This window comes from Saccostrea cucullata, unplaced genomic scaffold (genome assembly GCF_032062105.1).
Source record: "Saccostrea cucullata isolate Sc308-1 unplaced genomic scaffold, CSIRO_AGI_Scuc_v1 ctg676, whole genome shotgun sequence".
In the NCBI taxonomy this organism is placed as follows: domain Eukaryota; kingdom Metazoa; phylum Mollusca; class Bivalvia; order Ostreida; family Ostreidae; genus Saccostrea; species Saccostrea cuccullata.
In genome coordinates, this window is record NW_026927100.1 from 167,121 (window position 1) to 194,424 (window position 27,304).

Here is a 27,304-nt window from a genome sequence, read left to right on the forward strand (position 1 = left end):
ATGCATAAAAAAAATTACATGAAGCTGTAAATAGCATCATATGTACATGATGTATGTGCTAAATAATAGAGAAGTTACATCTTATGGACTAAAGAACCGGGGGAGGGGTATTTTGCTTAGTTGTGCCCTAAAACTGAAAATGATATCGCGAGTTCGGATCAGGAGTAACCTATTTGCAACAGGTTCACGCAGTTTACTTGCGTAAAAAGAAAGATAACTCTTATTATATATTATAAATTAACTTATGATTTATACTCTGTCAATAGTCTACACGAACTCCTAAATCGAACCACAGGGGCATCTTATCCACTCTGTTCTCCACTTCACATGCATGCATTTTTATATGTGAAGTAGAGAACAGGAGATATGATGCCCCTGTGATCAAACCCTTCTTTGGTTCCTTATACATTTCGCTTTTGGACTCTGCGACCGTGTACAGGTACATGTAGTTGGAGCTAATGTTTTCTTTTCACCCTCTGTGACCCTCACAATTTTCATGATATAAAAAATGCATAAAGAGCAAGAGCCACTTTGTGCCTTATTTGGCCCTGAGAATTTCTGAAAAATCCAAACCGCTCTGTTTAGGTTGCAAATGCAGTATATATCACTTGAAGTGTTGGTGACCAAGTATCTATTAACCATGACGTAATTTTCCCTTTAGTCGATGCATTATGACGTCATACAATACGTCATTTTCCTTATATCCTGTAAATTCGCGAATCGCCGCGCTTTCTGTAAGCCCCGCCCCTTTTCCCAACCTACGTCACGGATGCTGAGGTTAGACAAACATCTCTTTATAAACATGGCTGCAAAGAGTTTAGATCAACACGTTTTTGCAGTTTTATCCGACTTACCTCATGACATATCCGAAAATTATATAGAGGGAGAAATTTCCATGAAAGCAAGGCAGCAAGGCTTTAAGTATTATTGTGAGAATTATTTCGAGAGGGTGAAATTGTATAAAAGCGACAAGGAGAATGAAGTCCGAATTTCCGCAAAATGTCACCGCTCCCAACGGAAAAATGACTCTCCGCATTCTATTAATCTAGACGTATCGCCAGGATCCTTGGATTTGGCGCATTGTTCATGCATAGCTGGGTATGTTTTGTTTTAGAATTTGATGCTTATGATTTACAATGAATATTCCGATATCTTTGCTGTGAAAATCGTAAAATGAAACCCGACACTCGTTTTTTTTTCAGAGCCAGTGGGTCATGTTCTCACATTATTGGCTTGTTGATGGCTCTTCAGCATTGAATTCCGATGGGTTTTAAAGCAGTCCCTGATAATCTAACATGTACTAGTCTGTGCCAAGAGGAAGCAAGATTGAAAATTCTGCTGCTCCCCAAATTTGCATTATTAAACCCCACCCTGATAGAAAACAGAAACCTGTAGAAAATGTTTTGACAGAATGCAGGTAACCAAAAATATCATTAAAACCTTATAAATTAAATAACATTACTATTAGTATTAGCAACAATTAAAATTTGTAATTTCTACATGTATGTATTTATAATCTAATTTTTAAAGTTGCTTGATTAAAATTCATTACCAGGGTACATTGTATTTTTAGGAAGATTTATGTGAATGGGGAAGATGTTGACCATTTAAAAGCCTTAAAAGGATTGCCAATCAGTTACTTGGTGTCAAATCCCATGAAGAGGAAAATGACCCATTTGGGTGAAGTTGGAATAGGAAGTGGTCGAAGCACACATGTAAGTTTTGTACTATAATTTAGATTATTTCTCTCTACCCCTCTCTCTCTCTCTCTCTCTCTCTCTATTTCTCAGGCAGAACAAATATTTTAGTACTATAATTAAGTCAATATTTTAATACTTTATCATATGTGATATACCGGTACATCATGTAATTAAATTTCATCAAATAAAAACAATATTGCATGTATGCATATACATGTACCGGTAAACATGAATAAAATATATAATATATACACTACATACTGAGGGTAATGCGTTTAGTCAAGAAAATACCCCATTACATGTATGAAATGCAGGTTAACTGGTTAATATTTATTTTTAAAAAAATTAAAAGCTTTGACTTAATTAGGTTTTGTTTTTAATGCAAGGAAGAAAAAAAATTTGAAAGCATAGCACAGACATACTATATTTGGTTAATCAAAGTAAATAAAGAGAGTTTGAATTTTCCAGATAAAATTTTAAAACGTTTGATTCTCTCAATAGCTCTTTCAACGTGAACTCTATGTTTAGCTATTTTCTTGGTTAGTAAAGCATCACTCTTGGTCATTTGTTTTCCAATGGTTGCAAAGGGTGGTATGTTTAATTGCAGCCCACATTTCTTTACTTCCTCTTCAATGTTAAATCCTTTATCTGCCATGAGTCCATCTCCTTGGAGTAGGTAACCCTCATCCAACAAGTCTTTGAGCATGTCTTCAAACTTCGATCGAACAAAAATATCCTTGTCAGATATACCGCCACTAAGTAACATGGAAGCAAATGTAACTGAACCCCTTGGATCACACACTACTAAACCTTTCATAGTATTGCAGCTTTTATAGTCACTGTAGGTTTGTGATTGGGCCTTAAGAGATGATGGTTTGTTGATTTTTATTTCTGTGCAGTCAAGAATACCAAAAGTTGTCGGAAATTCTTCTTTAAATTTGGGTGGCATATTTTCTTTGATGACATTTCTGTGAGGCCAGATGGAAAGCTCTCCAAATCTCAAAAACATGTAATTGATCCAGTGCGTAAAAATAACACTTGTTGTCTGTTTACTAATTTTAAATCGAAAAGCCAAGTCAGAATAATGAAAATCATGTCTCAATTTCATAATTGTTAAAAATAATTGACTTTTCAAATTCAATGCTATTACTTCTTTTGATCTGTTTGATGGAAACTGTATTATTGGTATAACTTGATCATTTGGTATCAAAAAAATATATACTCCAAGAAACTGATCAGGTGTTAAACCTGTGTAATATTTGAATTGTTTTGCATCACCAATGATGACATCAACATTAAATTCCTGTGAAAGTTCAGCTTGCAATTTTACATTTTTTTTTGTGTGTAAGTCTTCTTATGAAGTTGATCATATGCTCCATATACAGTCTGAAGTTTACCATTTAAGCTTCTATTTTCCTCCAAAATGTTCTTGTTTTCAGCAGCCAGTAGTAAAACATCCATAGGTTCAACCCCTGGAATAAATTGCAAATAAAATGTATTTACATGTATTAGTTTTTCATAATGCAATGCAGCATTTTCATTTAATTTTTTTTTACAGGCATCCTTCTATGAACCACAAGTACAAAAGGCAGTGGATACAAAATGTGGAGATCTAAAATTGCCCTATATCTGTCCAGTTTTACTACCATATAAATATAAACATTTATCAGAATCTCTAGCAATAGACTTGAACAAAGCTCATGAAATTCAAGAGTAAACACAAGAACAATATAATTCACAGAGATGGCATTTAGAGAGAAAAACACGACTAACGGCATCCAAATTTTACGAAATTTTACACAGGAAAACTATTTCTTTGAAGTATGTCAAAAGTATTTTAGAACCAAAAGCATTTAAGTCTACTTCCACGTCATACGGAATTTCCAATGAAAAGAAAGCCAGAGAAATGTATGTTAAAAGACAGGGATTGCATGTACATGACTGCGGTCTGTGCATTAATCCAGAATTGCCATTTCTAGGGGCAACTCCAGATGGAATTGTCTGTGATGGAGGTGTAAGTGGAATTGTTGAAATTAAGTGCCCCTACTCTGCTCGAGACTTGACCATTCAAGAATCTCTTTCCCTTCCCAATTTTTGTTTACTTGAAACTGATGGAAAAATTACTTTGAAAAAATCTCACGCCTTCTATTTCCAAGTTCAAGGACAACTTCTGGTCACCGGTGTTTCTTTTTGTGATTTCATTGTATTTACTCGAAAAGAATTACATGTCGAAAGAATATAATTATCCTAATGTTCATTTTATGAAAGAACTTGTCTCAAATTTAACTGAAATATACTTCTGTCATTTTCATGATTTAATTGAACAAACTGTTGTCTGCATCTATGTTGGGTATTGTTCATAAATCAAAATGGCATCATGCACTTACATTTTTCCTCAGTTTGAGAGCAAGTTGACACACCAGTGGCAGTAACATGCTGAGAAGATTCTTCACATTGATTATCAGGGTCTTCATGATTTTCTGATTCACTGAAATTACAGAACAAAGGTCACTGCAAATTTGATCTACCAACAAAATGTTTCACATATATCAACACAAAACTATAGGCATTGCTGCTCTATAAAAGACCAGGAGGCAATAAACTACAAGTGAAATATAAAAGTTACAATTAAAAAAAAAGCTGTTTTTTTTTTTATTTTAATATTTTTTTTTTCTGTATAAAATTTGCATGGAAATAATATATACTAATGATTTAATTTTACCTTGACTGTTTGTTGAAGATTCCCCTGTTCCTTGGTGGGGGTCTAGATGGCTTGGATGTGCTGGAAGTCAGAGGAATGGGGTCAGGATATGTTGGTGTAGGACCACAGCCATTCATAAAGTGCTGCAATCAAATATAGCATGACTCTTAACCATGTTAACAAACAATTTTTCAGATAAACACATATTCTAAATTATTCTTTAGGAGTTCAAAGATATACGTATAAACAGGGATCTACCAAATATGTATATAGGTACTGACAAAATTACTTAAGTGAAATCGTATGCAAAATTTTCACTTCTCGAGGGTTATGATGTGAAATGCATGTTAACCTCTTTAATACACTATAAAACACATTTTATTCAGGCAGTAGCCCCGGCATGTGCGATATATTTTAAAATAATTGGGGACATGACAGACGATGTTCAAAAACAGCAAAGGAAATTCTGGCCGATTTTGCTAACAATTAACATATTGGCCTATGCGTAACTTCTGTTTAAATACGCAAAATCATTTATAAGAGCGTAAATTTGTATGCTACGATCAATATTAACAACATAATTGAACATACCTTGGAGAAGACATAAGTGTTTTTTGTTATGCTGTCGACGTTGAGTTGTTTGTGGGGACGATTACACGCCTTGATCCACCGTCGACATTTGTCAATATTTGTTTTAGGTTTAGGGAATGGGTAAAATATCACCCCCTCATTCCGGGCCGGATACCGACTGTCACTGTTGCAAAGTCCGAATGCACATCTTTTAACCATAACAATCGTATGAATGTGTTGATCTACTGTACAGTAGTCTAACCTTCCGCCACGCAACTATTGGTGACGCTTTCTCTACGTCATACCTTTTATCTGATTGGTCAGGTCAGTTATCCCGGGAAAATTGGCGATTTTCGAATTCCTTTGAAAATGGCCATAAATTGAAGTATTTTTTTCAATATTTCATATACATGTGATCTGAAAGACGCAAAAGCTGTGTATATGCCTGCAGCCAGAATATATAGTTGAAATTAACTAGTACTTGAACATTTTTTCTGATTGCTTAAAATTGAATATTTTTTCAAAAAAAAAACAAACTTTTGAATTAGCAACTCAAAACAAATATCACTAACACTAGAAATCATTGCTTAATCAAAAATACTTTATGCTCCGGAAAGGAGGAGGATTGATTCAACGGGATATTATTTTCCTCTTCATTTGTACGAAAATTTCAAATAATTTTGAAATATGTGGCCCCAGGGTCAGTGGTTCCTTTGGGGTGGGGTGCAAAACTGGTTTGAAGTTGAAGTCTATTTTCTCTTGGTTACTCTGTTCTACCTCTGGGTATTAAGTAAATAGAGTAAGCATGCTAAGTTTATAATTATGATAAGCAATGGTGCCCCTTTTAAAATTCTGAATTTCATTGCCTCTGGTTTAAAACACGAACAAAATTCAATTGTTGGAAAGTTGTTACATGATACTCAGGTGACCTATAAGGCCCGTGGGCCTCTTGTTTTTTTATTTCTTTTCTAGATATTTCATTCTTTTTTTTTTTTTTTTTTTGCTTGATTAAGTTTTCACGCAACGATTGATTTCGATTATTATACACTTTTGAACAAGTGGACGAGACCCACCCCAACCCTCCGTCTGTATATTAAACTTTAATTTCCTTTGATTTGTTCAAATCATGACCCCCGGGGGTAGGACGGGGCCACAATGACCGATCAAAGTTTTACATAGGAATATATAGAAAAAACCTTTAAAAAATCTTCAAGCCCCGTGGGGATCCGCGTTAGAATAGGTCCTCAGTACCCCCTTGCTTGTCGTAAAAGGCGACTAAATGGGGCGGTCCTTCGGATGAGACCGTATAAACCTAGGCCCCGTGTCACAGCAGGTGTGGCACGATAAAGATCCCTCCCTGCTCAAAGGCCCTGAGTGCCGAGCATAGGCCTAAATTTGCAGCCCTTCACCGGCAATGGTGACGTCTCCATATCAGTGAAATATTCTGGAGAGGGACGTTAAACAGTATACAATCAATCAATCAATCTTCTCCAGAACCATTGGGCCAGGAAAGATGAAAGTCATGTGGAAGCATCCTCAGGTAATGTAGATTCAAGTTTGTTCAAATTCCCCGGGGATAGGGCGGGGCCACAATGGCTGATCAAAGTTTTACATAGGAATATATAGGAAAAATCTTCTCAGGAACCATTGGACCAGGAAAGATGAAACTCGTGTGGAAGCATCCTCAGGTAGTGTTTTATTCAATTTATTCAAATCATGACCCCCCAGGGGTAGGGCGGGGACATAGTTGATCAAAATTTTTCATAAGAATATGTAGGGAAAATCTTTTAAAAATTTTCTTCTCCAAAACTAAAGAAATTCATGTGGAAGCATCCTCTGGTAGTATAGATTCAAGTTTGTTCAAATCATGACTCCCAGGGTTAGAGTGTGGTCACAATGGGAGATCGAGTAATATGTAGGGAAATTCTTTTAAAAAAATCTTCTTTTCAAGTATGGCAAAATTATACTTGCCTTGTACATATTGTATGCTTTATTGATACAGTGACATTCTCAAGTAATACACAATTCAAATCCCCCTCCCCCAACAAGTCAGCTTTTCAATACGAAGCTGATTTGTGTTTTTTAACTAGCCCATGTGTTCAGGTGAGCGATGTGGCCCATGGGTCTCTTGTTTCCAGCACCTGTGCTCAGGTGAGCGATTAGACCCATGGGCCTCTTGTTGGATTAACTATTAGTTTTATACCAAAACTCGGAATCTGAAGACTGTACATATGACATATGTTTAAAATCCTTGAGGATTATCCGAGGGGCACCGAATGAACTCTTTGGGTCTCTGCCCCTTGTAGACTCGAAAGGATGCCGCCATTTTATACTGGGCGGGTCTGTCAGTATCATTTCGTTATTCTGTGAACTCAATTGAGAGATTTCAACCCTCGCCATAATTATAAGCTGCAATACGGGGGCATCAGTGTTTCACTAACACCTCATTCATAATAAAGCAGGGACAGTTACGTTTTATGGTCAGTTTCATGATAGTTAATTTGACCATTATTGTAAGCGGAACTTACGTACTTTCAGGAACACTTTTTGTGCTTTGAATTAATGAAAATCATATTAAGCATGAAAAATGTGGAAGATGCCAAAGTTAACAAAAGAGGAGATTGGTGAACATAACGAGAGATAAGCTTGTAGCGCAACAAACATGAAGGTGAAAAAATAAATCTCAATTATATCAAAATTTTCTCAATATTTCATCTAACATTAAGTATACATTACGTAAAATCTCTACAACTTACACAAATCTCATGAAGATTGAAGTTATTTGCCTATGAAATATTTTACACACACGAAAGAGGGCAAAATGAGTCATTTTTTCAATCTATAACACAATTTTACGTTATGATTGAGTGGGTCTTCACTCCATTTTTTTGAAAGTTAAGCCTAAGTATACTCCTATAGGGCCTATACACGTGTTCGTGCCTCCGACAACCTAAATCTAGGTCACATATATAATTAAAGTTAACAAGATTGCTTTGATCATAATATAAAATTCCTTTGTTGTTTATTTCATAAATGTTGATATTTGACTACAGTAACTAAATAATCATTTATTTGTTTCGTGTTTGTATGGGACTATTTTTTTATAGTAAAATTTGACGTCATGGAGCGGGGCAATGGAAAATAACATGGAATGCATTTCAAATCTACCTATATTAGACGGTATTTCGATTTATTTTTAGATAGTTATTTCGAGTAAAAATGGAAATATAAGGAATCACTGTCTAGTTCGGAGACTATGCCAGGGACATAAATAATAGTGGGAAACATGGGATTATTTTAGCATAACGGGCGAAGCCCGTTATGCAAATTATCCCATGTCTCCCACTATTGTTGATGCCCTGGCATAGTCTCCTAACTAGAAAGTGATTCCTTAAATATGTAAAAGAAAATAATCATAATTTAGGGACTATGTACGAAAGCCCAGAAGGCTCATTCGAGATTCAAGTTTCGAAATACGAGATTCAAGATTCGAGATTCGAAATTCGAGTTTCGAAATTCAAGATCCAAACTAACCAATCAGAGCGGGTTCAACTTTTGATTACTTCCCTTTGTTTCGTTTTTACTATCACGAAATCGTTCAATATATTTATAACAAATGGATCATTTGCTAAAATGATAATGCAAGAAAAAATGTTTTATGTATTAAAACGAAATAAACATAAAATTTGGATTACATTTTGAAAAATACATATATAATCTTATTTTTCTAATTTAACAAAATAGTAAATACGTATATATGCATTATATGGAATATTATATGGTCTTATCGTTGACTTGCTGAATAAGTAGGTCAACTAATTTTAATTCATCAGATCATTGCTGATGGAGAATGTTGCATTTAATTATAATTAGACATGAAATATTATGAATCGTACCTACACTGCACAATGATTTAAGGGTATATATAAAGGGTACATTTGTGCAGTGAGACTTGACTGCTGAATCGAACTGTAGCGTTATATAAGGTTTTATATATTTTAGTCTTTGGTCATAAAGCTATGGCCAGAGACTAAAATATAACACCATAACGCTATATAGTTCTGCATCTAATTTAGACTCATCTACTATTTGATATAAGATAAAATAAATGCCTCATTTATTAATTCATATCGCTAAGCTGTATTGTAGATATAATTTTTAATTAGTTCAAGAAATCAAAGCCTTAGATGAAAATAAGTAATTAAACACTTAATTTTTATGTATTTCCTCTATCAGGAAAACGAATGCGATTTTTCTTTATCAATACTACGTCGTCTTTCAAGTTTCAAGCCTTTCAGTGTGTTGGGAAAAAAATGGGCAGGCGGGGTGGGTAGGGGTGGGGTTATTGTTAACCTTTAGACACTTGCCACGTATTCATAACTTTATTTATATGTTATCAACCCCGTAAACAAAGTAGACAATACAAATATATATATATTCCTGATATATGTATTCTATTTAATATTTAAGAAGCAATAATATAAATTGAAGTATATCTTGCTGATCAAAAAACCAATGATTATTTAAATTTCCTTCTTATATAAATAACACTCTTTCTTGCATTGTAATTTTTATTAAATGACTTATTTGTTATTTATATATTAAACGATTTCTTGATAGTAAAATCATAATAAAGGGGAGTAATCAAATGTTGAACCCGCTTCTGATTGGTTAATCTGGATCTTGAATCTCGAAATTCGAATCTCGTATTTCGAACCTTGAATCTCGAGTGAGCCTTTTGGGAGCTTTTGATTGGTTAATCTGGATCTTGAATCGCGAAACTTGAATTTCGAATCTCGTATTTCGAACCTTGAATCTCGAATGAGCCTTCTGGGCTTTCGTAGACTATGCCTATTTACTTACTCAGTCTGTTAAGAGTGAGAATCTGCAGGAACTACAATACCGTATACTACACTTGACCCAAAGTTTGCATACAAATAAAGTATACATATTTTGGTTTCCAAAATTATGGAGCAAAGTGGGTATATCTGAAAAATATAATTTTATGAAATAACTTTCGTATCTTTTCAGTAAGTCAATGGTTTAAATACCACTTTTCATCAGGACTAGTGTAGTGTTTAGTGGTTAGCGTGGAAGTCTCGGTAGAGAATTCTACTCAGGATTTTTATTGCTAGGGTTCGAATCCAATGGATACCACATTATTTTCTTATAAAAAAAGATTAAATTTTAACGAAAATTTTCCTCAGAATTTTTTGTTTGTCATGATTTTATAAATATCAATAATGAGAACTTGACTCTAAATACTAAATTCACAATTTGAGTATGAGTTTTATAATTACGTTAAGTTCGCCCATCTCTTTTCACCTGATTGCCCTCTTTGAAAAAAACAGGTTAAAGTGGAATCTGTAAGGATAATCCTAATGAAATTTCAACACGTACGCTAATGATATGTTTCGGACGTTGATTTTTTGGTCAAATCTTGTTAAGTGGGAAAGAAATTAGAATATTTACTATGTTTAAGAACTACATTCTTTCCCACGTAGGCTTTAAATTTTGTATAAATGATCCTTTCTTTCAATCAAGGCATATACGTACCCACTGAAAATAAGAAATAAGTACATTTTGTACTACATAATGTTTTAATACTTACTCAGTACAGATTTACGGAACAAATAGTATATGTAAGTATTTTTAAAATGCAGTTACTTTAAAGCAGACAGGTCTAATTCCTTTTCAGGGGAAAAGTGGGAGGGGTAACATTTCAGTGCTTTTATGTGGATTTCAAAGTCAAACATATGTAAAAAAAATAATTTGATCACGTTACGATAATAAAGGAAAAATGTTTGAGGTGTGTTTTTCATAATCATAGCCATCAAAGCAATGGTTTTGAAAATTAGATTTTGAAAAATATCACGAAGTGAGAGACAAATGATGAAAGGTGTATTAGATATCAATTCAATCCCACCTCAATCACATTTATCGTCACATTTAAACCTCATCAAATATCAATCTGCTGGGCTATATTTTGCATGTTTAATCATTTTGCTTTTTATCAGAATTCAGATTCCTGTAGAAATTAGACCTTAACAAGTAAGTACTAGATACCTTGTATTCTGTACAACAGTTTTACTCTACACTGCAGGTTAGAAGGACTATATCTATGTCGTGAAAGATTTAAACACTCAAAAACGTGGTGGTAAAAACTGTCCGAAGCATGTACAATCTGTTCTGGCATCTATCATTCATCATCCCAATCATGTTATTGCGCCTTCGTTCATCATATATGAAAAAGTGATAAAAGAGGATAAAGATGTCTTATTTGTTGTTCTTTTTAACACGTATGATACAAAAAAGTTTAAAACACATGGATGCTGACTGCAAATTAGTTACAGATCTATTCATTAGAAAAGTATCGACGGTTTATGACTTGTCTTGTATCTGCTTCTTCTGTTGTAGATATCTCCACATTACATTTTCAGAAAGTGATGGTCGTGGTTTCATTATGTATATGGACGCTACTCTGGATATTTACACATGTACAAGTGGCTTCTCATCACTACCAGGATTACAACGCATTGTTTCTGCAAAGGTTTGTTACAGGAATCAATTACTTAAATGCCTTTGTGTCCAGTTTCAAGAGGATCAACACTTTGTCAAATACAATGTACAATTGAATCGCCCACCCAACCCATCTCCTTCGAAAAAAAAATCTGAATACTATCCACAGGCACTTGTTTCTTATACGGGACACCCCTACTTATTTTTACCACAAGTACCTTTTTCATTCAGGCACCGTCTGATTCAGAACCGATTTAATTGGCAAATAAAACCTCTCTCAAAATGAACATGTCATTTTAAAGTAGGTTAATGATTGGTATTTTAACAAAATACGAGCTTGAAGCGGGGGTTCCAGAAAATTGAGTTAGGTACATGTAATAAGTATGGGGTGTCAAGTATACGAAACAAGTGCCTGTGCTACAATCTCCTTTTTTGTACATGTATTTTTGTCGGGGCGTTAGATAACAAGATTTCTTAAATTTTTTTTGTTGGAAATTCTTTATTTGAAAAATCTTTACTAAATTATACGCATGCTTTAACATTATCACAAGAAACAGAATGAGAAACAGAAAACGCATAAATAATTCATGTAGATTAAAAGAGACTCAAGTATTAAAATAGTGAAGTGTTCATTCTCAAAAGACTATTTATAATCGCAACATCGTTATTGTTGCGTATCACAATCCTCCTCATGCTTTTGTGCCTTGAACACTGCCTTCCCTTCATCATCATCAAGGAAAGGCACAAAAGTATGAGGACGATTGTGATCGTGCCTTCCCTTCATCATCATTAGTCGCCCGCGTGGTGCTGTGGTTAGAGCGTCTGCTCTAGGGTCGCGAAGAAACGATTTGATCCTTAATTAGCGGTTTCGATCCCACTGTGGGACAGTCCTTCGGATGAGACCGTATAAACCGACGTCCCGTGTCGCAGTAGGTGCTGGCACGAAAAAGATCCATCCCTGCTCAATGGGCCCAAGTGCCGAGTATAGGACAAAATTTGTAGCTCTCCATCGGCAAGTGGCGGTGTCTCCATATGAGTGAAAAAGTCTCGAGAGGGACGTTAAACAACATACAGTCAATCAATCTAATCAATGACCTTGTCAGTAAATGCAATCCGTCGTTAAGTCGAATTTTGACTGACGTTTTATTATTTACAAATTGTTAGACCATGATTTCACACTGACCAGTAATGTGTTTTTCCGTTTGTCCGGTCATGACACAAGGCGCTTATAACTAGTCAACATGGGATGTTTACTCCTCCATGGCCTGTTATCTCGCCTCTGATGTTCTTACAGATTCGTGATGTTTGCTGCATGAGCCCCCAACTTGTATTTTTGAGTTCTATTAGCATTTGTCATCTCCATATTTTTAATAGCTAGTATTTTATGTTTGAGTGTATTTAGAATATTTTAAGAGTTATTCTTTTAGATCCTGAGTTGGAGGTTATTCTTGGAAGTGTATTCTTCAGAAAGAAATCCCTCTAGATTTCGGTTTCAAATATACGTAGTATCTTGCCCAAAGTAAGACCTCAGCACAAGTGAGTAATAAGAATTTACATTTAGGTTTTTTGAAACTGATATGGATTGATCTGACAACGAGAAAAATTTCTGAAATGTTATCTTAAAAGATAGGAAATGGGATATAAATGTAATGGGTCCTCGAAGTCATTCTTCTTTTTTAATAAATTAAAAGCGTAATCTTATCTGTCACAAAACAGAAATTAACACCCCTGCTTGGCTAATGATATTTGAAATTATTAGTAGTGAATTCCTAACTTAGAAAATACAATGTATCTGGTAGACTTTGGAAAGCTCGTTTCCATTGAATTCCTAGACTCTGCTGGATATTCATATATATATATATATATATATATATATATATATATATATATATATATATATATATATATATATATATATATATATATATATATATATATATATGTTTGTACTAAACAAGCATTTGTATCTAAGGTTATTGAAAATTACCAAAACGATTCCTAAAACAAAATTAGATATTTACTGTTTATGGATAATTAACTCCCTTCCCCTCAGTCGTGCGTTTTAACGCATATACCATTTCCTATTTCTGACGCAATATCACGCATATACCGTCTCCCCGCAATTACAAATACATTTAATTTTCAATTTAATGCCACTTCCCATCTATTTTTTACTTGCTAAAATCTCGTAAAGTAAGAAAAGTTAAAATCTTAATAAGATATTACGTTATAATATTATTTACGGTAAGCTTTAGAGAAACTTGCAATGTATGGAACGCCGTCACTGCCTTATAGCAGAACACAATAATTGCATTGTGTCAACCTTCCATTACATTATGTCAACTCTTTATGACATTAACTCACAATACTATTGCATTGTGTCAACCTTCCATTACATTATGTCAACTCTTTATCACATTAACCCACAATACTATTGCATTGTGTCAACCTTTCATTACATTATGTCAACTCTTTATGACATTAACTCACAATACTATTGCATTGTGTCAACCATCCATTACATTATGTCAACTCTTTATGACATTAACCCACAATACTATTGCATTATGTCAACCTTCCATTACATTATGTCAACTCTTTATGACATTAACCCACAATACTATTGCATTGTCTCAACCTTCCATTACATTATGTCAACTCTTTATGACATTAACCCACAATACTATTGCATTGTGTCAACCTTCCATTACATTATGTCAACTCTTTATGACATTAACCCACAATACTATTGCATTATGTCAACCTTCCATTATATTATGTCAACCTTCCAATTCATTATGTCAACTCTTTATGACATTAACCCACACTACCTTTGCATCTTGTCAACTTTCCTTTACATTATGTCAACACCTTATGACATTTACACATACTACAATTATATTTTGTCAACTTGCATTTCGTTATGTTTACTGTTCATGACATTTAATTAAACAACAATTACACTGTGTCAACCTTTCATTACATTATGTCAATTCTTTATGATATTAACTCGCAATACTATTGCATCGTGTCAACCTTCCATTACATTATGTCAGTTTTTTATGTACCAAAACCGTACCATTATTTCACACCAATTTACATGATGTAAATATATTATATATATAATATCAACATTGATAACATTAGGTAGATGTATTCATACATAATACAGACGCTCTTTATATTGAAGTTGGTAGTACATTTATGTGATGCGAAAATAGTAAATACACTACGTCAATATTTTATAACGTGATATGAATATATGTCTTATATGTTAAGCCAACCCCCCATTCCATGATATGAAAATCCATCTTAGTTTTTACTAACTGATGTGAAAAGCTCATGTCATACTGTGCGCACTCTTCTACATTATGTCGATTCACTATTACGTTATGCGAACACGGGTATCCTCGGCCTTTATATGAGCATAACGTATTTTCCGCCTTCCGCAAGCACTAAAATTGGCGGGAGAGAAAACTGTCGTAGAAGAAATTCTCAGCGATTTTGGAATGGCATCTTTAATTAAAATTTTAAGCGACAAATGATTGACAATCTTGAAACGTGCAAAGCCTTAACACTGCGACTGTAAATTAAAGTCACGTCGAAATTCAATGACGTTTACTTTACTTTGATTATTAAATAAATCAAATATTATGAGTCGTGCAGCAATTTTTTTTCTTTTTCTTTTATTTCTTTCTTTCTTTTTTTTGGGGGGGGGGGGGATAAAAGTCTTAAACTTCTGATCTTACTAAGAACATTGTCATAAGATTTTTATCAGTCTTTAACTATCCTTTTTTAAAAATGTAAACACATCGTATAACACACGTGCACTGGTGGGTTAGGTTGGGTTGGGGGGGGGGGGGGGATCCCGCCCTACCATCTTTAGTGACCAAAATATACATGTACATAAAATTAATAAATTTATTGGTTTTCCTTTGTAGGACAATTGCATTAGTTTCACATTAAGTTTAGTTGAATTAAGTTGAAAACTTTTTTTTCTATAAAACTATAAAGCCTGAGAGCTTCTCTGCTTTCCTCCTTGGTCTCCAACCATATACCGTCCCCCTTCCTTGTTCAAGATTCCCATATCCGCCACTGATATGTGCCTGCCCATGCATGCTTACTAAGGCATATTCAATTGATTTAGATGAGGGACTGGTAGATTTTTGTAATAGAATTCTGGCCTTAGAATCGTTGAAAAATTTTCTAATTCCGGTGACGTAACATCTTTTTTGAAAGGGGAGGTCAACCAGAAAAAAAATATTAATTTGCCCAAAAAACTTGACAAGCCCAAAAACATTATCCAAGCCCGAAAATCCTTTTTCGGGGAGGGGGGTCCAACTTCGATCAGTCCTAAATTTTTTTTTTCAGATATGCTACATTGCCCTCAGTGGATTATACTTCAACAAAAAGTGGGGGTAGGGGCTGCGCTTTCAATGAACATTACATTTTCTATAGTAAAGTTATGTCTGGGAAAGAGAGGGGGGGGGCTGATATTTTGTGCCTGTCATTCTTCCTAATCAATCAGGACCCCCACCCCCTCTTAACAGTCATTAAAGCACGGTCTTCAACATTCATTGTATATTAGATATACAGCTTTGAGATAATGTATTTTTACATCAGGTAATGCACTTTTGGAATCAACATGATAAAGAGTTAACACAATATAAAGATATTTTTAGATCACATAAGAAAAAGTTGGCATAACGTTATAATATATCCACATCACGGTATTGAGTTTTGACATAATGTAATAAAGTGTTGTTATAATATAAAGATATGTTCACATTATGTAATACACTTTTTACACCACGTAATAAAGCACTGACATAAAGGTAAGATGTGTTCACCTCACATCATGATGCTTTCGCCGTAAAATAAAGATAAATCCATATCACGTAATAATGCTTTGATATAATAGAAATATACACTCTCAAAAAAGGAATGGATTTTTGACTTCATTTTATGATAAGTTTAATTATAAAACGCAATTTACTTGACGTAATGCAATTTTGACCTCACATATTAAAGAAATGAAATGATGTAAAGAAACATTCATTTCACGTAATAAAGTTTTAACACAATGTAAACACATTATCACTTCACATAATGAATTTTTTACTTCAAGTTATGAAGTGCTGACATAATGAAAGGATGTATTTACTTCATGTAATGCAGCATTGGCATGATGTTAAGATATTTTTACATCATCTCATAAGAAATTGACATAACGTAAAGATATGTTCACACCACGTTATGATAAATTGACATAATAAATGCATAGTTGTATGCTATAAGGCAGTGATGGCGTTCCATACAATGCGCTATAAAGTGCTTGCGGGCAAAACGTAAAGTCATATTTCTATGACGTGAATATCATGTGTATATTGCAACACAGTTCAGTAAGTTGTAAAGAGTTAAAGCCCGATTTATACTGTATTGAAACTCCACTGAAATAAAAATTATTTATTTGCAGATATTCAAGGTTAAATGAATCTAATAATACGTTTTCTCCTACAATGAAATGGCAAACATCCCACTTTGCATTGATCACCTTCAAATATTTTGTAATAATAGTACACTGTATAAGAAAAAAACCCAGCCCCCTCCCCCTTTATCGTAAAATAAATTCCTTATTCAACTGAAATATCGCATATCCTAATAATATATATAAATACTAGCGGTACGTGCACTGTAAGCAATGAGCACCTGCCTCCCATATGAATATAATGGCAGTGTCTTTTTTTAGCTCTACTGGTCAGTGACCAGAAGACCTTATGCGATGGTAAGGTGTCCGTTGTCCGTCCGTCTGTCTGTCTGTAAACAATCCTCCTACAGTTTTGATCTGATTTCAATATAATTTGGCACACAAATAGACTTCATAAAGATACATAAATTAGTGCATGTGTTTTTAATTTCGATGAACAGTATTGCTATGGTTGCTAAAAATAGAATTTTCTGTGAAATACATTCAAAATGCTACTCCTCCTACAGTTTTGGTCTAATTTCAATATAACTTGGCACACAAGTAGACTACACTAAGATACATTATTCTATATACATGTATCGGTTTTTGATCTGGATGAACATTGTTGCTGTGGTTACTAAAAATAATTTTTTTTTTGTAAAATCCTCTCAAAATGCTACTCTACACAGTTTTAGTATGATTTTAATATAATGTGGCATTCACGTAGACTACATTGAGATACATAATTGTCTTAATTGTTTTTCTTATGCGCCCGGATCAAAAGATCCGAGGCGTATATTGTTTTTGTCCTATCTGTCTGTTTGTCTGTTGTCTGCAAACTTTAACCTTCGCTATAACTTTTGAACCATAAATGATAGAGACTTCATATTTGGCATGCCTACTCCACTAATGTAACTCTTTCAAATGACATCAAGGTTAATGACCTTGTGACCTTGACTGTGACCTATATGCTAAAAATAGAGGGGTTTTTTGCAAACTTTAACCTTTGCCATAATTTTTGAACCATAAAAGATAGAGACTTCATATTTGGTATACATACAACACTTATTAAGCTTTTTTAAAAGACAGCATGGTCAATGACCTTGTGACCTTGACTGTGGCCTATACGCTAAATATAGCTTTTTTGTCTGCAAACTTTAACCTTCGCCATAACTTTTGAACGAAGAAAGATAGAGACTTAATATTTAGCATGCGCACTCCACTAATTAAGCCCTTTCATATGATACCAAGGTCATTGACCTTGTGATCTTGACTGTGTCCTATATGCTAAAAATAGCTTTTTTGAACCTTCACCATAACTTTTGAACCATGACAGATAGAAACTTCATATTTGGTATGCATACTTCACTAATCAAGATTTTTCAAATGACACCAAGATCAATGACCTTGTGACCTTCACTGTGACCTTTATGCTAAAAATATGTTTTTTAAATTTGTTGCCGCACATGTGTTTCACAAACACATCTTGTTTTAATTTATTTTGATGAATGATGTTGCCATGATACAGTACTTTATTTTAAAATTGCAAATTAAATTTATTAAATAAAAATCCCGATCATTAACTGTGTCCGAGAATTTTTTATATTTTATATTTTTCTCTAGACAAAGTCGGTATGTTGTCTGAAAAATATTTACATGAAATATTAAAACGGGTTGTTATGAAATAATCAAAGTGAAACAGATTCAGGTTGGGAAAAGAAATCCATAATCTTAATACATGTCTTAACACCTTTTTTCCTATAAACGTGTTATACGAGCATGCAATACTGAAATGTGGGTTAATGAGGATTTGAATTCTAACAGGACAGAGAACGAGTGGCGATCTCTCTGGCACACAGACTGTCATCGCGTCTGTCATTATGAACTGGATCAACATGTAGACTTGGCCTGTCGGATGGACATTTACAGAATCCGGAAACGCTCTGCAGACTGGGAGCGTGCAGCTAAACGGAAACACATTAACGGGGGTCAGTACTTCCTTTGTTTTATCTCAAAAATCTAAAATCTTGTTTTTTTTAATCTTAGGAAATATGTAGATAATTAAATTTTTTTTAATAGAATTCTCTGAAGACAATGGCGTTTTTATAGAAAAATCTGCTTCAATGAAGTTTTTATCTCCAGTAATGGACATGCGAAGTAAAAAGAATGTTTTGAACGAGTGTTGCTATTCCAAAGGATGTAGCTGGGAAGAATTCGCAGAATTTTGTCAGTTTTCTATAAGACTTCCCGCTACAGATGCTAACTCCTGTGCGTGATAAGTTGTCACTCTGTAGAACGATGTAACCAGTCACTCTGTAGAACGATGTAACCAGAAATGGAACAACAGGAAGCCTTTAATAATCTTCATCAAAACAACGTAGATAAATGTTACGAATTACATTGTAAAAATAAATTAAGTTAAAATGTTTTGCAATTTCAGTCAATTAAGATATTCTAAAAATAAATTAAGTTGAAATGTTTTGCACTATCAGTCAATTGAGATCAGATTTCTATACCCTTATGAGATCAAGGATTTCACTTGAACTGCAGGTTCCTGAACCATTTTAAGATTATTTAAGGAATGTTTTTAAGTTTTGTGTGAATTATTGGTGTGTAAATCACACAGATTTGTCACGTAGAAATATTTAGGAAAATATGCTTACGTGCAAGCCTTGTGTGATACATAGAAGATATCTATATTGTGTGATTTGATATTGGCTTTATCCAACGAGTTGAAATTGTGTATATTGGCGAGGCTTTCCGAGCGAATATACACCATTTCAAAGGAGTTTGATAAAGCCAATATCAAATCACACAGTTATTGTTCTATTTATCTCATACGACTTTTAACAAAACTTTGAGACTTCCCCGGCGAAACTACATGAATGATTGCAACTTCAAATTGATGACGTATAACTTGATGACGTAGCACCGTTGATGTTGACATGCCTCGAAAGAAAGAAGATCGATCGAGTTCAAAATTTATAATTTTTGCTATCTGTGTTTTTGAAAACCTTATGTGACAATTACCGGAGCTTTACACTAAACGAACTTCTGACTGAAAGTTGTAAGGACCATGGAATCGTGAAAATTAACTCTTTGTATGATGGCAGTACAAGACGTCATAGGCAAGCTAGGCTACTTGTAGATTCGTTGTTGATCAATGGAAAGTTACACCTACATTACTAGGTAGGCCTACGTAGTATAATATAAAAAAGCATTATTGAAGATATTAAAGGAATCTATAACAACAACTTAACTGCTAGGCTTTACTTTCTCCGAAAACGATTTAAGGGGGGGGGGGTCACATCTGTCTTCCAGTACAGCCCATGCGCGGATCTAGAGGGGGGGTCGGGGGGGTCAGGACCCCCCCTGAAATATACCAGGGAAAAAAATGTATATACTAAAACAAGAAAAAAGTTACCATGGACCCCCCCTGGAGGACGCCGACCCCCCCCCCCCCCTGGTAAACGCGAATATGTGTGAAATGGGTATGAAAAGTGGAAAGATTTGAGGCAATAGAAGTCACAACTACCCCCCCCCCCCCCCCCCCCCCCCCCCCCCCCCCACGAAATAGGTTTTTTTTTTTATTTATTTTTTGCTTGTCAAGAAATTTCAGGGATTGGATGTTTTTTTGACTGAGGTGGACCCCCTCTGGAAAAAATTTCTGGATCCGCGCCTGCAGCCAATACATGTTCCTTGATAAAATAAGACACTTCTTTGACATATACGAGTCTTTTTCTTGCTTTTAAAGACATTATTGTTCTTTATCATTCATTTAATAAGGGCAAGATTTTTTACAAATCATGACCCCACGGGGTAGGGTGGGCCCAGTGGACGATCAAAGTTTTGCATTGCCTGACAAAAAATAAATCTATTGTTCCGTCATTGTTGTTTTATAGAGACGTTTGCGGTCAACGCTGTCATTCCATCTTTACACAATATCATTATGTTCTTCAGACATAAAAAAGTAAAGTATGAAAAAAATTAATTGATTGTTGTGGTTGTTTATCGTGAAAACGGAAATTTAGGCAAAGTCCAACTAACTGAATGTTGACTTCACTTAGAACGGTATATGTCCAATGTGGTATTGCAAATAAAAAATGTGTTTGTGAAAACACTGATGCCCCCTTTTTGCATGAAAGGGAAGGTTAAATTTTCTCAAATGCAATTCAAGTATGTTGATACCAAAAGTAAGGGCTTATCACATAAAATACAAACGTAAATGAAATATTAAACCCTAGCACCACCTGTTTAAAAGTTATGACCAAGTTTAACATTTTTAAAAGGTAAGTCAAACACCGGGATCAAATATAAAAGCCCTAACCCTAAACCCTTCAAAAGTTATTGCCAAGGTTAAAGTTTTTAAAAAGTAGGTCAAACTACAAGGTCAAAGTCAAAGTTGTTGGAATAAAAAAAAAGGTCTTGTTGCAAGGATTATAAATATGTGATAGTATGAAAGCCCTAGCCCTTACCATTTAAAAGTTTTGGACAAGGTTAAGGTTTTTAAATGTACATGTAGGTTAATCTCCAAGGTCAAGGGTGTCAAGGTTGTTGGTTTCTGAAGAGAGGTCATGTCACAAAGAATACCTTCTGTATGTATACTTAAAATTGCGGGCTTAATATTTTAGCGGTTTTGGCTCAGACGATGGTGCGCTAATTCATGAATACCACTAAGAATACATTTATAAATAGAATATACGACATGAACATGTGTAACGCTAATTCATGATTACGCCAACAACTCCATATCCATTGATTGCGCTAAATTTTGAATACACCAAATTATGTACACATACCCCGGTACATGTGAAGTAAGAAAGTCCTAGACCTTACCATTCAAAAGGTTTGTCCAAGGTTAAAGTTTTTAAAGTAGGTAAACCTCCAGGGTTGTTGGTTTCTGAAAATAGGCCTTGTCATAAAGAATACATATGTGAAGTATGAAAGTTGTAGCACCAGCCGTTCAAAAGGTACGGACAAAGTAAGTTTGGAAATTTTGTCAAATTCAAAGGTCAAAAGGTCAAGAGGTCAAATTTGGTGGTGCCCAAAGAAAGGTCCTATCACAAGGAATACACCTTTGAAATATAAAAGCCATAGTCCCACCCAGTCAAAAATTATGGGCAATGTTAAAGTTTTTCGGACAAACAGACAGACGGAGAGGGCAAAAACCATATACCCCCGAACCTTCGTTTACGGGGGTATAAAAAAAAACAACGATTACTCACCATTTTGCCTTTAATCCTTTGAGAAAATAGAATTTTTTGAAGTCAAAACTTGATTATTTCAAATACACTCAGTCAGGTGCAGTCCTACATGTATGAAGTCGAGTGCAAAACGAATAACTAATGTCTTAAAGACTCCTTTAAGCTCCTGACTTTCATTCATTAAAAGACAAAGCTATTACCGTCATGTACACATATTTTGAATATGCTGAAATTAATCTTATGAACTACTCACTATGGACCGTCACCTGACCTGTTGAAAACAGGCTAATATCTCTTTGAACCTGTGTTATATTGCACTTTTCATGATTAATTTGCACCTTTGATATTTTACTGTTGCTGTGCTCCTGTTTCGTATTGTTTTGAATGGACTTGACTCCATATACAATGTATTTTATAACAAGAAACAAAGGGAAAACAATATGTATTTGTAATACACTGATGCCACCGTATGGCAACAAAGCGAAGATTAAACTTTTCTTAAATGAAAATTAAATATCATGTTGGTACCCGAATTAAGGTCTTCTCACAGAAATATTCAGTTGTGAAATATGAAAGCCTTAGCACCACCTGTTCAAAAGTTATGGCAAGGATAAGTTTTTGAAAGGTAGGTCAAACTCAAGGTCAAAGGGTCAAAGTTGTTGATTTCTTTTTTAAAAAAGGGCTTGTCACAAGGATTATAATAATGTGAAGTATGAAAACCGTAGTCCTATTTGTTCAAAAGTTATGGCCAATGTTTTCTAAAAGTAGGTCAAACTCCAAGGTCAAAGGGTCAAAGTTCTTGGTATCCAATGAAATGTCTTGTGACATGGATAAAATATGTGAAGTATGAAAGCCCTAGCCCTAACTATTCAAATGTTATAATCAAGCTCTGTTTTTAAATATGTAGGCCAAACTCCAAGGTCAAGGTCAAAGATATCAAAAATCGTGTTATTACATTTTGCGTTATTACATTTCGCGTTGTAACACTGCGTACATGTAACTCAATTAGTTCCGCAACAGTGAAACGCATATCACGTTTAATTACGTTCCTAACTCTTTTGACAAGATTTTTAACTAAAACCTGTTTCTTTGCAGACCATCCATCGTCCGATTCAAACTCGCTACCACTCAAAAATTGTATTTTCCATATTTATACAAATACACGACTTATTATATCCCCGCTTGAAAAGCGGGAGGGTATATAGTAATCGTTATGTCCGTCCGTCTATATGTCCGTCCGTCTGTCTGTCTGTTACGCTTTGGGGTACCCATCTCTTATCCGCAACTCCTCCTATACCACTGAATGAAATTTAATGAAACTTCCACAGAATCTTTATTACATATTGTCATTGTGCACCTCCTATTTTATTTTTCGATCCGACACATATTTTGGGTTTCCCACAACAAAAGATGGACACTCCTATTACAGTAAAACACGTTTAGTACGAACACGGATATAACGAAGTGTTTCTTGGTCCCCGGCAAAATTCTTAACAAATCTTCGTAAAATTTTACGGTTATAACGAATTCTGATATAACGAATATACGGATATAGCGAACTGATTTTGAGTCCCGTTGAGGTTAAATATAATGAATTTTACATCTTTTATAACGAACTTTCAAAGATTTCAAAATTTGAATAATTGACTGCCTTTATTTTCTCTCAGCATTTGTATATAAAATTCATTTCATAATAAAACCTTAGTTATCGAAGGTATGTTTTGTAATATTTGCTTCCCTAACATATTTGATAGTAACACTTGAAGGAAAACATGCATATTGCGAATTCGCTATATATGGTTATACGAATTTGTTTTACGGATATAACGAATTACGGATATAGCGAATTAAATTAACAGGTCCCCAGGAGTTCGCTATAACCGTGTTTTACTGTATATTCATATGGGAGGCGGGGAGTATCATTTAGTGAGCTCATTGATCACAGTAACTCTATTTTTCTTACATTTTCTGGTTTATTCAGAATGTTTTAAGTTTGTTGAAGATGTTTCCCGAATGCAAAGCAAAATTTTATTGCTACTCGCTGCTCCGTGACGTCCTCAAACGTCATGTTTTTAATCATGTCCATATGTGTTTAGAAACTGATATCTTTTAAACGGAGTGATATATTACATTACCTGATTGCATCGTAAGTAATATAGCAAGACTAAATTTAACATGTAATTTAAATTTAGTTTCAGCTCCATTTATTAGAGGTATGGCTTTAAATACTATAGAGTGAAAATTATTAAATTACTTAATTTTGACATTGCTCCGTGACCCCATTTTTGCTGTTCTAAATCTTCGATAACTTTTATAAATATGAAGATGTATTCCAATATTTTTACTCAAGTTATTCCAATTTGTTGTTAAAATATGTGTACCAAATTTGGATATAATATGACATTAAATAAAACTAGAGGTACTGTGAGCAATAAGCTCACTAAATGATACCCCCACCTCCCATATGAATATAATGGGAGTGTCCATGTTTTGTTGTGGGAAACCCGAAATACGAGGGCTGTTCAATAAATAATGTCCTGGACTGTATGACATACAATACAGATATCATATGACATTAAACTTGACTTTCTCTCATTATTGAATCTTTAATGAATTTATAACAGTTTATGTGACCACTTTTCATCACATAGTTTCATCGTGAGAAGCTGGGAAACAAGGGCTATTCGAGACACTGCATTATAAATCAATGGTAAAGTGTCAGTTAACTAGAGTGAAAATAAAAGCATTCATTAAAGCTGCTGTAAAACTTGTTAAAAATCCCAAAGAAATATTCACTGAAATTTGTGACATTTACAGCAACCAATTCCTGTTTTATAGACAAATGAGCAGGTGGATTTCAATTATAAAAAATTATATAATGGGCATCAAAAATGGGTACCGTCCTTGCCAACAAAATTTATAACAACTTATGTACTGTTTGCCAAATTTCAACAAATAATATTTGATGATGCATGATTGACTTTAAGACACATAACAAATTTGGTAGACATCATATCGGGAGTAGTTTACTCTGTTTTTAAGAAACGTTTGACGGCAAAAAAGCTTAGTACTCAAAGGTCATTCTATATTTTGAAACTTGAGTGAAAGCGGCAGCGTGTACGAATGTCTTAACAATTACTTTAAAATATCAGTAATTGTAGTTATCCACATCTGTTTGATATTCAAACAGATAACGGAACATGAATCTATTGCTTAAAACCCTCAAAACAAAATTTACCTTAAGATGTACTTGATAACAAACATGGGCGAAAGAAATTTTCAGTAAATGTTTAGTCATCATATTTAAGTGTATCATAATGTTTTTGATAATATATATACAAAAATAAAGATTTTATGCAAGTGCACAAAGCACGGTAAAAATAACAAGGTTGTATTAGAGAATATACAAGTATTTTCGTAATAAAAGTTTTCAATACATAAGATTAGGATGAAAATAATTAATTGATTCCTTAATCAATATCGTCTTTTTGAAAATTTCAAGGCAATTGGTTAAATTTTGGCGGTTTTATTTCTGGAGGAGTCTAGAAAGTTTCCCGAGCATTCGAAATGGAAAAGTTGTATACACAATAGAAGAAAAATGGCGACGTTTCATGACGTTACGGCGCACCGGAGAGCAGTTCAGGTAGATTAGGATGTTTTAATGACACTTTAAAAGACTTTAAATTAATACGGAAGAACGAAAATATGAAAAATATCACCAGATTTTAGTATATAAATAAAATTGACGTTTTCTTAGCGAAGTCTTCTTGATTGAGTCCCCAGATAGTACAAAACATGCGGACAGACTGCCATTGTAATAGTAAAAACGCTGTCACTGTCGACCGTCGATATGGGATTCTGATTTAGTTGACTGATGGTAAGAATACTGTCCGTAACTTGTTTTTTCAGATTAACATGAGTGTGCCACATTGGCTAAACTGGTAATAAATACTCACGTATGTAAATCAATAAAATTTCTAAATTTAAGTGGGGCTTATCCAACTTTATTTTAGCAAATATGAAGCGTGACGCTTTTTTAGACACGTCGACGTTATCATCCGTGCGCCGTAGGGCGCTACAGTACATAACATAAAATATCACAATTTGTTTATTTATGCATATATGTAATTGAAATTTGCTATGCATATTTATAATATATGTACTAAAAAGTAGTGAAACTTTCAGAACGAATGATTATTTTTCAAACTAACAACTTGTCCACGATTTAACGGGACAACCCTCGTTGATAAAAACAGCGAAAGTTGCAGATATGCACAAAGACGGATTTATATGCAATTTTCTTGAATATTAGTGGTATTGTTGTTCAAACCTCGGGGAGACGGTTTTATTTCTATAGAAAGCAATTTTTTGCAAAAAATTCAAAAGCTTTATTGGAGGTAATCAGAATCAGGAATCCACTATATTAAATTTCTTCATGACAGCGTCCAAACCCGCACGCCCTGTAAAGTAAAGGGATTTTGAAAATAGAAGGTTAATGTTTTTTCACATTAACAATATTCGCCAGATCTTTGATCTTTTAACTTGTTTCTATTTCCAAATTTGAAAAAACACCTTTTGAAATCATAGGTATCTGCCATTTTCCAGTATACTAAGGGTCATACCCAAAAATGAGTTCTAAAAACAATCAGAAATTGGATAAAAAATGTTACGGATATTGTTTTAATTGAAAGAGATTTATGAGTAAAATCATGAAGACTAAATCATTGAAAAGCGTCGTTTGCTTGTTTCTGAGCACCTAGGACATTATTTATTGAACAGCCCTCGTATGTGTCAGATCGAAAAGTAAAGGCCCTGTCACACCAAGCCGCTTTCAAACGTCATCACGGCGTTATCAAATTTTTAAAATCGCCGTGGTATCGTGGAAAATTGTACAAATTTCTGTAAAATTTTCACAATATGAAGATGTCACGGCGTCCCTACGGCGACGGACGCGATTCTACGGCGATCTCACGGCGTTCTACTGCGTTCCCACGGAGATCTCTCGGCGATTGACTGCGCTCCCGCGGAGTTTTTGAGTTTTCAGCTCGTGTTCACGGCGTTCTCACTGCGCTGGCTGCGTTTACAATACGTTATGCGTTCTATATTCACTGATATGTATTCAAAATGTAAAACATTTTTGTTT

At 34.3% G+C, this 27,304-nt stretch overlaps 2 protein-coding genes and 1 long non-coding RNA gene across 3 annotated transcripts; 2 read left to right on the forward strand and 1 right to left on the reverse strand.

The window, feature by feature from the left end:
- The first annotated feature begins 1,303 nt into the window (after window positions 1–1,303).
- On the forward strand, window positions 1,304–3,935 carry LOC134273440 (uncharacterized). Its single transcript, XR_009993397.1, has 3 exons — window positions 1,304–1,417; window positions 1,574–1,715; window positions 3,259–3,935. It is a non-coding gene; the product is annotated as an uncharacterized LOC134273440 (long non-coding RNA).
- LOC134273438 (uncharacterized) lies at window positions 1,929–5,222 on the reverse strand. The gene is made up of 4 exons (XM_062755631.1): window positions 4,423–5,222; window positions 4,088–4,188; window positions 3,098–3,172; window positions 1,929–2,698 (listed from the first exon to the last, which is right to left on the reverse strand). Exons 1-4 carry the CDS (start codon window positions 4,536–4,538, stop codon window positions 2,586–2,588), a joined length of 405 nt encoding a protein of 134 aa, XP_062611615.1. The 5' UTR covers window positions 4,539–5,222; the 3' UTR covers window positions 1,929–2,585.
- A 5,632-nt stretch (window positions 5,223–10,854) lies between these two features.
- LOC134273434 (probable insulin-like peptide 7) lies at window positions 10,855–19,325 on the forward strand. Its single transcript, XM_062755627.1, has 3 exons — window positions 10,855–11,521; window positions 18,782–18,945; window positions 19,037–19,325. The coding sequence occupies exons 1-3, from the start codon at window positions 11,355–11,357 to the stop codon at window positions 19,231–19,233; spliced, it is 528 nt and encodes a 175-aa protein (XP_062611611.1). The 5' UTR covers window positions 10,855–11,354; the 3' UTR covers window positions 19,234–19,325.
- Window positions 19,326–27,304: the final 7,979 nt, after the last annotated feature.